At 38.1% G+C, this 13,446-nt stretch overlaps 1 protein-coding gene across 3 annotated transcripts; it reads left to right on the forward strand.

The window, feature by feature from the left end:
- Positions 1 to 8: 8 nt before the first annotated feature.
- Positions 9 to 10,704, forward strand: MRPL39 (mitochondrial ribosomal protein L39). 3 transcript variants are annotated; one of them, XM_010585317.1, is made up of 9 exons: positions 9 to 533; positions 882 to 1,021; positions 1,506 to 1,605; positions 2,909 to 2,976; positions 4,283 to 4,395; positions 6,983 to 7,048; positions 8,274 to 8,427; positions 9,292 to 9,339; positions 10,584 to 10,704. In XM_010585317.1, the coding sequence occupies exons 1-9, from the start codon at positions 380 to 382 to the stop codon at positions 10,668 to 10,670; spliced, it is 930 nt and encodes a 309-aa protein (XP_010583619.1). In that variant the 5' UTR covers positions 9 to 379; the 3' UTR covers positions 10,671 to 10,704. The 3 variants fall into 3 exon arrangements, with proteins under 3 accessions (XP_010583619.1, XP_010583618.1, XP_010583620.1); XM_010585316.1 differs by having other exon boundaries at positions 10,581 to 10,679; XM_010585318.1 differs by lacking the exon at positions 6,983 to 7,048 and having other exon boundaries at positions 10,581 to 10,679.
- The last annotated feature ends 2,742 nt before the right edge of the window (positions 10,705 to 13,446 follow it).

Genomic DNA, 13,446 nt, shown 5'->3' on the forward strand with positions numbered 1-13,446 from the left:
GGGCCGGGGCGCGGTGGCAGCGGCGCGGAGCGGGCGCGGTCCGCGGGGGCAGTTGGCCGGTCTGAGGGAAGGGCCGCTGCAGCCGGAGAATGTCATTAAGCACTCGTCGCTTCAGCGCTTCGTGCTGTGACTTCATGCTGGCTTTGCAGGGACCGAGAATGAATGGGCGGGCAGTAAGAGCTGCTGGAGTGCTCACCTTAGGCGTATTGAGACTGACACATGGATCAGCAGTGCAGTGGCATGTCTTCCTTTCTTTAGAAACCAACATCTTATAAAGAGGCTTTGAAAACTCCTTATTGCTTATTTTAGATCATTCCTTTTACCAGGGTTCGTCTCCACACCAACTGTTTCTCGACTGACATCAGATGAAGTGATTCACATGCGTAATGAGCTCTTCACCAAAGAGAAAGAGAGACAGTTGTCTCTTCATCCACGAATTGAGAAAATCGAAGTAAAATACACTGGGAAATCGCACCCTGGCAGTGTGTTTGTAATGAACAAAGCTTTGTCTACTCCATACAATTGTGCCATGCGTAAGTGAATGGACTCTTAAACTAACATTGTGCCACTGATGGTGAAAATTGTGCTGCCAATTGAAGTACTTGTCATCACAATTTGAGGTGTTAATACTATTGACATTTTAATGACCAAATTAACAGTCATGCATTCAGAATACTTGTGTTTGATAAGTTTAAAATACATTTGTACTAAAACACATCAGTAGAAACTGAGCTAATTTTTGGAGACTGTTAACAGCTCATCCTTCCAAGTGATTTATGAAAGTGAAATTTGCAGTTTGTTGTTATAAATGCAGGAGTCTAAACTGCTGACTCTGAAGAATATGGTTAATAACTGTGTAATACGTTCTTTACTCTCTTCAGACTTAAGTGAGTGGCATTGCAAGAAATCCGTTCTAGCTCTTGTGGATGGGCAAGTCTGGGATATGTACAGACCCTTGACCAAATCATGTGAAATTCAGTTCCTTACTTTCAAAGATGACGATCCAGAGGAAGTAAACAAGGTAAGTCTGCATCGTATCCCATTGTAGGTGACCCTGATTATGACCACTTGATTCTGTATGCCCCTTTCAGTTCCATGTCCATCTGCTCTCTTGAACTTTGTTTTTGTGAAAGTTCAGATATTTTTAATAGTTGGTTGGCACATAATGGTTATCATTAGTTGGACCAGGGTGTGGGCTAGGTGATGTGCGGGCATCCCTTTCAACCTATATTCTTGTATTCTATGATTTCAGATTTAAATATCTCCAGGGAGACATCTGGCTTGCATTTTAAGTGCAGTTTTGATCTTTTTGATTGATTCTATATGGAGAATCATCTCCAAATAGAAGTTTAAATATTAAAGAAAGCAATGCTTGGGTTAACAGCTAGGTTTGTGTGTCATTCAGTTAGATGTTGGTATTCTTTTGGAATAAGTAGCTGATCTTCATCTGGTGTGGGTTGTTAGCTTCTAGATAATAAATCTGTGTTTTAAAATTTTCTTTATAGGCCTATTGGCGTTCCTGTGCCATGATCATGGCATGTGTGTTAAAGCGGGCATTCAAAGATGAGTACTCAGTCAATCTGATTAAAGCTCCAGAAGTGCCAGGTGATAGAACTGTTTTACGTTAATTGTCTTGTCTTTTGCTGCTTCTTAAGTGAGTGTCTAATGGTGTTACCAAAGAACCAGAGGCTTCTTTTCCAATGATTGACGGTACTTAGTATTGATACGTGTATTACATGCTGTTGTTGTAGCCTTTAATTTATAGTAATCATGCTGAAAACAATTTTGTTATCTAAGTACAGAAAATTGGTCTGTGTGGCAACTGGGTTTCAGGCCACTTAGGATTTCATAGGTTAAGTTAGTAACTTAAGTACATAACCTTTTTATTGAGAAGTTACATGAGTAAGATGTTTAGAAGATGTGATGTGTTTCTTTGAAATTTGCTCTAATAACTACATAACCTTGTGAGCAGTTGAGTTACTAAAAATTACGATGTGTACATCAAGTTGGAAGATTACTGAAGTACAGACAGGCTTAGTAACAACTTTTGCTCATCTGTGACCTGATTTAAGATTTACAAAAGTGAGAAAATGCACAAGAGAGGAGGTTATTTAGATAACAAAACCTGTGTGATTATGCATTTGATGTATAAGAAGGTTGGTTGCTGGTCATGTGGAGTCCTCCTACAATTGGTTCGCTTTTTAGCAATTTCAGCATTTGTCTTGTTTGGTAAGAGTAGAGTGGGTATTTCAGTTCTACCGGGATTTGCAATAATCTTTCATACACTAAGCTATGTCATTATACTGTATGTATAGAAATAGCATGCACTTACTGGGGTCATAAGCTTGATTTCTAAGATGGTAATAGCTGAATAAATATACACAAAGAGTGTTCTAATGATTATCACAGAAATTTGTGTTACCTTTATCAGAAATTTGTGCCATGCCTGTGTCATGGATAAACATTTTACTTCAGCTTTAATATTGTCAGATTTCTCTGTGCAGTAAATTCCTCTTTACAAGTTAATAGTGCAGATTTACTTCTAGTATATGATGCATACAAAGGAAAAAATGTGAAATGTTTTCAAAGTGTGTTTTGTTTTGGTTTTTTTTTTCCCTTTCAAAGTTAGATGCAGTTTTGGGAAGCAGTATTTTTTTTTCTCTCTAATGGGGTTGTATTATACTGACATTGCATTAAAACTCATTTCAAATTACTTTCTCATTCAGTGAAATAAAATGAAAATGATAGAGGTTTTATCTGCCACTTGACTGTATAATTGCAGCTGAAAATTTATGATGGATTTCTTGAGATCATTCTGATTTTCTTCTCATTTTGATATAAGAATGTTTTTTGACAATTAAATACATACTTTGTTACAAACATGAGTATTTTTCTATTGGAATTGCAGTGATCTCTGGAGCTTTCTGTTATGATGTAATTTTGGACAATAAGCTGAATGACTGGAAACCAACAAACGTAAGCACAATAACTTCTTGCCTGAAAAGCTATATAGCTTGCATCCTTGCCCAATGGTTCTTTTTTTAATGGGGGAGAGGAGGCACTGAGGTTTTTTTTTCTTTTTCTTGGGTATATCTACACTAGTATTTTTTTTTTTTTAGGTCAGGATTACTCTTTGGAAACTAATCTCCACATCTTCCACATACTGGCTCTCATTGCAGAGTGCTCTCAGAGCACACGGACTGGGTTCATTTCAGATGAAATTAAACCTTGACCTGTCCTCCAGATGCTTACAGGTTTTAGGTCTGTGGGGCTAGAGTAAGTTCTAGTCTGAACTACAATTCCAAAAATAGTTGATGTGGCTGTTGGGACCTCAGTGCCATCTTTATTACCATGCAGATCTGCTCCTACTCAGCCACTCTTGCCTAGTAATGTAGATGCAACCATAGTTTTTGTGTGAGTAGAGCCCTCTGAAAATAAAAATGTGTGCAATATGTATATTTTCACCTAGTGGTTTACAGCATAATCAGCTTATTGTTGTAAAAGAACTGTGAGCAAACTCAGCTGAAGCTCTCCTTAATAGCTTGCTTATATTTCATGCTCTTCAGTAAATCTAATGATCTAAAACCTCAAAGTCTCATAACCATTTGGTTGCTGGTGTGAACAGGAATGTTTTGCTCATCTGGTGCCTATTCTTGTTCTCATGCCTGAATATCAGCAGAGGCATGTATGGCTAGCAAAGCAATATTGGTACAATGCAGAATTTCTCTTCAACATGATGTTGTAGTTGAAGTAACTTAGTCTGAAATATTTTCTACATGACATTATAAATGTAATTTCTCCTAATAACAATTTCTTATTTATCAATAAATTTGAGTATGCAGAGCTTTGGATTCTGGACCAAGGTGATGAATTTCTATTTATTAATTATTCAGTACCTTTTTTTCCTTCGTTTCCATCACGATAGAGGTCATTTATAAGTGGAGTCACAACTTTGGGAAACAAGATGTAGACTGTATGTGTATATATCATGTTGGGAAAACCCAAGAAGTTTAACTCCAATTAATATATGTTGTTTCTGATGGAAAAATGCCTATTGATTTGACTGGGCACTGAATCAGTCCATTGAAACATTGATGATCTGTAGCAATCTGTTGCTGATCAATAGAGTTACAGTCCTACAGCAATATTCTTATATTTAGGTTTTCTAGTAGAGGAACCTTCTTGTTTTGACTAATATGTAGTGTTTCCTATGCTTTGTCTATGCTGTGAAAACAGCTGTGAAACAGTGGTGACAGTTTTATAGGTATGAACTGTTTTTTAGGACAACTTCCGTTCTCTTACAAGGGATGCCAGAAAGCTAATTGATAAAGACCTGCCATTTGAAACACTGCATGTAGAAGTAAAAGTAGCACGTGAAATGTTTCAGCATAACAGGTAAGTGTCTGAATTTGCCTTTCTTTTAGAAAGGCAATTAGAAGTTCATTTAAATCTCTGCTTGGTTTTGTAAATCTAAAGTAAGACAGAACAGGTGAAGTAAGAAGGTACTTCTCCCACTACTCTGAATGAACATGCCTCCATTCTATTTGTCACCCTACCTTATTCCATTTTTAATGTTCTCTCCAGGGGCCAACACCACGCACCTTTACTGGATGTAGTTTTGTGACAAATGGAAAGACTGTAGACTACTTTAATAGTGAGCTTCAGGATTTCACTACTTTTAAATTGAAGCTCTGGTGGTTAGACTTGGCATGCTAGTTACTTTGCTGAAAGGCTTTCCTATTCAGGGAAATGTAGGTTTTTCATATCTTGGTATCTTCAAATGAAGATCTGATGAAATGCTGTTTCTGAGCTCTGCAGGGGGAAAATGAATAAAATACTCTGGCCTGTGATATAAAAGAAGGCTTGTTCAAAACACTCCAGTCTTCTTTGCTGAAAAAAACACTTAAGCAATGTTTTGGGAAAAAAATTCTCTGGTCCACAGCTTTTTGGTGGTTGGAGAGAGGTGGGGGGGAAATGTTAAATAATTTATCATTTTGTGAACCAAAATAAAATTATGATAAAGCTAAAGTTGCAAAAATAACTAGTTTTTTAGCTTAATAATGAAGATGCTAGTCCCTATGTCACATTACTATCATCTCTTTGCCATGTTGGCTGGCAAATATTGACAGCAGGTGGGAGCTGACTTGGTAATAGCTTTAGACATTGTATGTGTATTTGTATGTGTGTAGAAAGAACGGAGAAAACTTTGCTGTCTTGCAGATGACCAGCTGTTGAGGACCACACATTGCATAAAATCAGTTTAGGTGATCTAATAGTGTCTTCTAGTCTTACATGTGACTTGAAAAACTGATTTTTATTTGAAGTAGTAGGTTCATTTTATCTTTCTGAATAAAACTCCGCTGAGAGAGTGTGGCCCTCCTATAACATACACGTAGAATAGAATAGACTAGAATAGACTATTTCAGTAGAAAGGGACCTGCAACAATCATCTAGTCCAGCTGCCTGACTGACCAATTCAGGGCTGACCAAGTTAAAGCATGTTAAGGGCATTGTCCAAATGCCATTTAAACACCGATAGGCTTGGGGCATTGACCACCTCTCGAGGAAGCCTGTTCCAGTGTTTGACACCCTCTCAGTAAAGAAGTGCTTCCTAATGTCCAGTCTAAACCTCCTCTGGTACAGCTTTGAACCATTCCCAGGCATCCTATCACTGGATACCAGGGAGAAGGCACCTCCCTCTCCACTTCCCCTCCTCCGGAAGCTGTAGAGAGCAATGAGGTTGTCCCTCACCCTCCTTGTCTCCAAACTAGACAAGCCCAAAGTCCTTAGCTGCTCCTCATAGGACATGCCTTCCAGCCCTTTCACCAGCTTTTTTGCCCTCCTCCGGATACATTCAAGGACCTTGACATCCTTCTTAAATTGTGGGGCTCAGAACTGCACACAGTACTCAAGGTGAGGCAGCACCAATGCTGAATACAGCAGGAAAATAGCCTTTTTTTCCCGGCTGATTATACTGTATACAGGATACAGGATACTGTATACAGGTACAGATACTGTATACTGTATACAGGATACAGTTTGCCCTCTTTGCCTGTCAGGGCACTCTGCTGACTCCTGTTGAGCTGGCTGTCGACCAGCACCCCAGATCCCTTTCTGCAGGGCTGCTCTCCAGCCACTCCTCTCCCAATTTGTACTTGTGCCCAGCATTACTCTGTGCTAGGTGCAGAATTTGGCATTTGGACTTGTTAAATTTCATCCAGTTGATGATTGCCCAATGCTCCAATCTATCTACATACCTCTACAAGGCCCCTTGTCCCTCAAGAGAGACAACAGCACCTCCCAGTTTGGTATCATCAGCAAACTTGCTAATGGAGCATTCAACTCCTGCATCCAGATTGTTGATAAATATATTGAACAGAACTGGCCTTAGAATTGAGCCCTGACTAACACCACTGGTGACCAGTCACCAGCCAGATGTAGCCCCATTCACTACAACCCTTTGAGCTCTGCCCTTCAGTCAGTTCTTCACCCAGTGCACCGTGAACCCGCTCATCTCACAGTCGGACAACATGTCCAGAAGGATGCTGTGAGGGACAGTATCAAAAGCCTTACTAAAATCCAGAAAAACTACATCCACCGCCTTACCTTCATCCACTAGGTGGGTGACCTTATCATAGAAGGATATCAAATTAGTTAAACAGGACTTTGCCTTTGTGAATTCGTGTTAACTGTGCCTGATGATTGTATTATTCTTTAAATACCTTTCAACAGTCCTCAGTATAATCTTCTCCATAATTTTTCCAGGAACTGAGGTTAGACTAACAGGTCTGTATGACATGCTTTATGAAACATGGCAATATGTGTTGTCATATAAAATTAAGAATTTAAAACCTGTTTCAAAGCTCACATAAATATGAGCATAATTTTTAAGCATGATCCTTAAATTGATCTCTTATGTATTCCTACAAGAACTAGGTGTTAAAGGTGAGGATTTTTTTAATCTTTTTTTTGTCATGTTCAGATACAAAATGGAGATGATAGAACAAAAAGCATCTCAGAATATGGAAGGAATTGTAACGTTACATAGGTGAGCAAAACTGAACTCATTCTGTAATGATTCACTGAAAGATTTGATTGTATTGCAAGTACTCTCTGCGAGTGAGAAGAGTAAGTTACTTGTGATGGTTTTCAATATAGAAATCACTTGTATTCATTGCTGTCTGTGTCTTAAGTTGTTTGGGTGGGTGTTTTTTTTTTATACAACCACTGTTTTGTGGTACTTAGTGCTTGGTGGATCTTGCTACATTTCTATTTCTTGTTATGTTAAAGGTGGTAAGTGGCAGAGAAGTCTTACTGTTTTAAATACTTTTAAATAAAATCTAAATAAATCTCTGGAGCTTGACAGGTTAAATAAAATACAAACCAAATACTTTTTTGAAAACAAGAGTTAGCATTTTCTAGTGGATTTTTCTTCCAAAGTTTTCAAGATCTTCCTAACTGGCACGCTACTGCCCTGTAGTGGCGGAGGTGAGAATGGAGCTGGCTCCTGGGATACAGTGTAAGATACAAAGTTCTTAGGCTGAAGGCAGGAAGCTTGTATTGTATCTCAGGCATATAAAATAATTTGTGACTAGCTTAGGCTAGTGTAGGATATTCAGTTTTCTAGACATCTAAATCGTTCTGCATTTGATTTTGGAGTCCATGTCTCTCTAAAGGAACAGATGTCTTTGCAGTGATGGTTCTTGAAATTTTAATATGAAGTTTGTCTGTTCTCTCTTTCCTCCAACTGTATAGTTTGCTCAATAAGAGGGAAAATGGGCTTACCTTTTGATTTCTGGGAGAGGTTTGTTCTGAGTATTCTTTTGCTGTACATCTTTTTGTCTCTCATTTTTCTTAATTGATTTGCAGTTTTCCAAGACCTGAAAGGGAAATGCCTGTGCAGGTTGTAAACACTGTACTGTGGAAAGTATGTGATCTTGGAGACCAATCTTTTTCTGGTGAATGACAGTTACTCACTTCTAAAGCCAACATGGCTTCAAAGATTTGTTAAACCTAGAATTCTCTTTCTAGACTTGAGCTTTAAATTTCATAAGTTCATTTTAGGAAATTGTGTGACCTGTACTTTTGCTTCAGGAAACACAATTGCTGAACTGCGGATTTTTTTAGATTTGGTTTGGGATTTTTGTGGATTTTCTTTCATCTGTTTGGTAGATAGGAATTTGCTAATCAAAAATAAAAACAAATAGGCTTGTACTTCTCTCTGAATATATTTGACATCAAGTTGTTTTGTTTGGTTTTTTTTCTCCCATCAGGTTTGGTGACTTTGTAGATGTTAGTGAAGGCCCTCATATTCCAAGGACAAGTTTCTGTTTTCAGTATGAGATAACGGCAGCCCATAATCTTCAGACTAACCAATCTGAATTGATAAGGCGGTTCCAGGGTGTGTCCCTACCAATCCATTTGAAGGTAACATGCATTTTTGTACAGGTTTATCCTTCTTTGAGTTAGGGCGCTTGGCTTACATTCCGATGTTTATTATATGCTGTGCTGTTAGCTGAATGTAATTCAGAGGTGAGAACAGTAGCAGGAAGGGAAAGCCCATGATGATGACTATGCTAGATATTTGGGATTCATTTTCCTGGAACTATTGTGGATGTGAAATCAGAAACTGAAAGTGTTGTTTTGGTTGTGCAATTTCTGCATGGATATTTCATTCACCTTGTCTTAGTTGTGTTTGCTGATCTTCTGAAATTGAGGCTGCTGACAGTGTTTATTCAGATTCAGGAAAGAGCAGAAGTTTGAATTTATACTCTTGAGAAAGGATACCATTTCAAAGTCTTTCATGACACCAGAGTAAAACTTAACAACAATAACAAAAAAGTCCTAGCACTAATCAGTCTTAAACAAAGGCTTTGCAGAACTATAGGTGGAGGCAGGAGTCTTTCTTCCCATTCCTGTTGACTTTCATGTTTTTGACCTGTGGTCTAGCACATGTGCTGTTGTCTCAGTTGCCGAAGTTTTCAAGGGACAAGTGGGCACTGGTTTCCTTACCTCATCTCTGTGTTCCCTTCCTCATCATAAGATTTTAATTCCCATTTTTGGCCATTACCCACTTAATGATTCCACACAATGAATGGATGTGATCAGCAGACATTTATTCAAGTCCCCCAAAGGGATATGGGCAAATGGGACACTGAAATCATAAGCTGTAACATCTGAATTAGGGATTGTTATGGTTTTGTGCCAGCATTTCTGTACATTTGTCAGAATCTATTCTATGATAAGATTTTTTTTACCTCCACTAACATCATTTAATGACATTTAATACAGGCTCACCACACCGTGTGGCACAAACTGCTGGAAAGATCGAAGAGGCTGGTAAGTCTCATTAGTGGTGAAGTACAGCTTACCAAATATCAAGATATGTTGTGACAGAGTAGAATTTCAATGATTAGAGATGTGTAATATATTCAAGAACATAGCTTTAAGAGTGGAAATGTTCACAGGTGAAGAAAAATTGGATGCATAGGAAATCTAACTGTTGTGTAGTAGAGGATGTGCTAGTACTGTTTCTGAAGCCTGGTTATTAAAATGCATTATACTGTTTAAAAAAACATATACTTTTCAATTGATATAATTTGTACTATTAACAAAAACTGGAGCAAATTATATCAGACTGTCAACGTATGGCTTTGAAGCTGTCTGCTTCTGAGAATCCCCCATGCTTTTTATAATATCTCTAAGCTGTTGTTAATTATCACTTTAATCTATATTAGTATTTTTCAAATTCGTTTTTAGAATTAATATTAGTATCATGTGTGTAAAATTTAAATATTTTTTCATTTTTTAATTGTGAACAAGAAATAAGAAAACTAAAAATTGGAACAATGTCTTTACACTTACCTAGACTGTAGGTAATAAGTTTTCTACCACAGGTTTGAGACAACACATGTGAACATGTTTCTTATAAGTAAATGCAGGGATAAAATGTAATACCACTGAGTGAACCTAGGCGGAATTTAGTGGAGATAAAAGGGAATGCTATTTCAGTAAACTGCATAAATGCACTAGTTTGAGTATTTTTTGCCTGTTTAAAACCTATGTGGAAAATAACAGCTTCTTGCAAACTTTCTTCTGTTAAACAACCAGTATTTCAAAGTTGAAGTATACTTATCCAAGAGAAGCTTTACAATGACTGAGTAAATGCAAAAGGCAAGTTTTTAAGATAAATGGAACTATAAAATATCATAAGCCACATATAATGAGAGACTCACTATCAAGGCATGCTTAAATGTAGGAAATCTTCATAAGAATTAAACAGCAGATATTCTGGAGCCTTCAGATCAAGTATTTTACTTAGTTGTGTGGCAAGAGAAAGAAAAAAAGTGCTGTATGTCTACTGCAACTTGTTAGCCACGGATGTGTTCAGAGCCTAGCCCATGCTATTTTTCTATGAAATTAGTTTGAAGATGCTTGTCATTCAGGTTGTTTAATTTTGGCGACAATAATTGCCTTTGTAGGTTGTCCTTTCTTGTTACAGTGACAGGATGAGGGAGGATTTCCAGGATCAAGGAGAATTAAATAATTTAAAAAAATATAACAAAATTGATGTGTTTTAGCAGGTCACTGAAGAAAAATATTTGGAAGCAGCAGCAGAATGTCATGAACCAAAAGATAGAACTGAAGAAGGAAAAACTGTATCAATTTAAATTAACTGTAACCTCTAAATGTACATAATAAAATGTGTATTTTTACATTTGTGCTGCATATAAAAAATGTCTTCGGTAATTAATCTGAATTCTCTGGACCTAAATCAAGATAGATATAAAGGCATTATCAGATGTTTCAGTCCACTTTAAAGATTTAACTTTAAAAAAAAAAAAGGGGGGGACAGGGGGGAAAGGTAATGTTTTATTTGTGATAACTCATCTTGTAAGTTACCCTTTTCCTTATCTCAACAACAATTGTATGTGTCCATATGTTGTCCTCTGTTGTCGTGGTTTAACCCCAGCCAGCAACTAAGCACCATGCAGCTGCTCACTCATTTCCACCCCCCCCGCAGTGGAATGGGGGAGAAAATTGGGAAAAGAAGTAAAACTCATGGGTTGAGATAAGAACGGTTTAATAGAACAGAGAAGAAGAAACTAATAATGATAACACTAATAAAATGACAACAGCAATGATAAAAGGATTGGAATGTACAAATGATGCACAGGGCAATTGCTCACCACCCACCGATCTACACCCAGCTAGTCCCCCGGTGGCAATTCCCTGCCCCCACTTCCCAGTTCCTAAACTACATGTGACACCAGTTGGCCAGTTTAGGTCAGCTGTATCCTGTGCCAACTTCTTGTGCCCCTCTAGCTTTCTCACTGGCTGTGCATGAGAAGCTGAAAAATCCTTGACTTTAGACTAAACACTACTGAGCAACAACTGCAAACATCAGTGTTATCAACATTCTTCGCATACTGAACTCAAACCATAGCACTGTACCAGCTACTAGGAAGACAGTTAACTCTATCCCAGCTGAAACCAGGACATCTGTGATTCATGCAGTTTGGCCTACAGACTGTAGTTGAACTGGCAGCTGGAAAGGCCATCCACTTTATCTTGATATAATTTCAAGACCCCTTGTTTGCTCTTCCATGAAGAAAGTATTTCTTTCTAATTTCTGACCTGATGTGTCTGTTTCTTGCTGGAACTTGCTGATGAAATTTCACCGAGTTCTTTGCCTACTGCAATAGAAAGTTGAGACAAATAGTTTCTTTAAAAAGAAAAAAAGAAAAAAAAAAGCACCCTTTCAGAAGCCCTTAAAGGGTTACAAGACATTATTTTACTAATTTTGATTTCCTGTCAGAATTGAAATTAGATATTCTGCTATGTGTCTGGTTCAGAAGACTGCATTCAGTATACCACTGTGTAATTGCCATTGCTTTACTAATACAAAAGTAGCAGAATGTAAAAGCTGTAAAGTTCTTTAATAATTTTCTGCTGTACAAGTGCAGTTAAAGATCATTTTCCAGCAATAGTACCAGGAATGTAGTCTGTCACTTGGATCCCCAGTGTAGTAAGATTTATTATGCATTTTCGTTCTTTGATATTTAAATATGGTGACTTCAATTAAATTTCACAAGGGGTTTTTGTTAGATGATGTTTTCTGACATTTTGTGTTTTTATCCCTAGCTCATTAGAGCTGTTCTCATTATACAAGAAGAGATTTTTAGTACTTTTTGAAGTGCAAATATTTTCTCTGAATTTTATCCCAATAACTAGTTGCATAATAACATTAGCTGCATCAATTGCTTTCTAATCAATTGATGCTGTAGTTCTGTAAGAGAAAGGTACTAGTTCAGTAAAATACATTTAGCTAAGGAAATCTTACCCAGCTTAATCAGACTAAATAATAAGTGAGTAAATGCTGAATGTGTCAGAGCACAGAAGAAGAAATGCAAATGGTTAAAGTAGCTTTTGGTGAAATGGCAGAAATGTGCTTAAGGTATTGCTCCTGTGCGTTTCTGTGCGTAGTGCAATCTTTAGCTATTCAGATTTACTGGCATCGAGTGAAGTTTGAAGTCCACCAATATGCTAACAGCCTATGACCTCTGGTTTAGCTTCCTGTTAAATACAACACATCTTTAAAGTATAGCCCATGCCTTCTCAGAGTACTTGAAAAACTGATTTTTTTTTCTCTTGATTAATGTTGCAGAGGAGTTCTAATAATGGTATCAGAAGCTTATTTTTTTAATTAAGATTCTTGATTCAAGGTTTACCTTAAGAGTACACACACACGCATTCTATACATTTTCTTAAGACTTTAAATGATCCTTGCACTGACCTTAAAATACTTGTTTTTCTTTTAAACCTAACCTTTGGGAGTGTACTTTGGCTTTGAACCTGTTGCTCTGGTGCTACCGAAAAAGCGGGCATTGGTTCCTGTCTTGAGGAACACAAAATTTGCTGTTTTTTTTGTTTGGGGTTTGTTTTTTTTTTTTTTTTTTTTTTGGGGGGTTGTTTTTTGAGGTACCTGCCGTCTGATTAACCCAAGACCACAGTGCAATTATGGCAGTGGGATCTGGTCTGGTCGGTCTGTTTTGACTCTTAAGCCAGTTCTATCACCAGCCCACACAGTCTCCTGATGTCTGCTCTGTGTTTTGGGAATCCAGCTTAGAATTCTCCTGGATTCCAGCCCCTGCAGAGGAAGGCAAGACTGCTGCTTCCCTTGAGGAAATTTTTTGACCTTATCTGGATTTTCGGAGCTCTTCTGGGGTTTTTTTTGTGCGTGCGCTTGCTTTTGTGGAGGGAGAGGGAACCCGTCTTTTACAGCGTGCCATGCAAGAAACGGTTTGGAAGGCGGAGAGCTGGGCTGAAGTCTGGAGAGGGACTTTCCCGGCCTCTTCTGGGCCTACGACAAGCGGGTGCGGGACGGGCAGAGCCCGGGCCCGGGGGTCGGGGCGCCGGCCGCGAGGCGGGAGCAGCGGCTCGGGG

Source organism: Haliaeetus leucocephalus, unplaced genomic scaffold (genome assembly GCF_000737465.1).
Source record: "Haliaeetus leucocephalus isolate CR32 unplaced genomic scaffold, Haliaeetus_leucocephalus-4.0 Scaffold93, whole genome shotgun sequence".
In the NCBI taxonomy this organism is placed as follows: Eukaryota; Metazoa; Chordata; class Aves; order Accipitriformes; family Accipitridae; genus Haliaeetus; species Haliaeetus leucocephalus.

Bases quoted from the DNA above. Each gene is read 5' to 3' on its own strand.
- MRPL39 (XM_010585316.1), top strand. From the start codon at position 380: ATGCGTAATGAGCTCTTCACCAAAGAGAAAGAGAGACAGTTGTCTCTT. The intron at 4,396-6,982 runs GTAAGTGTCTGA...TGTCATGTTCAG, and splicing joins GAAATGTTTCAGCATAACAG to ATACAAAATGGAGATGATAG. The intron at 9,340-10,580 runs GTAAGTCTCATT...GATGTGTTTTAG, and splicing joins TGGAAAGATCGAAGAGGCTG to CAGGTCACTGAAGAAAAATA.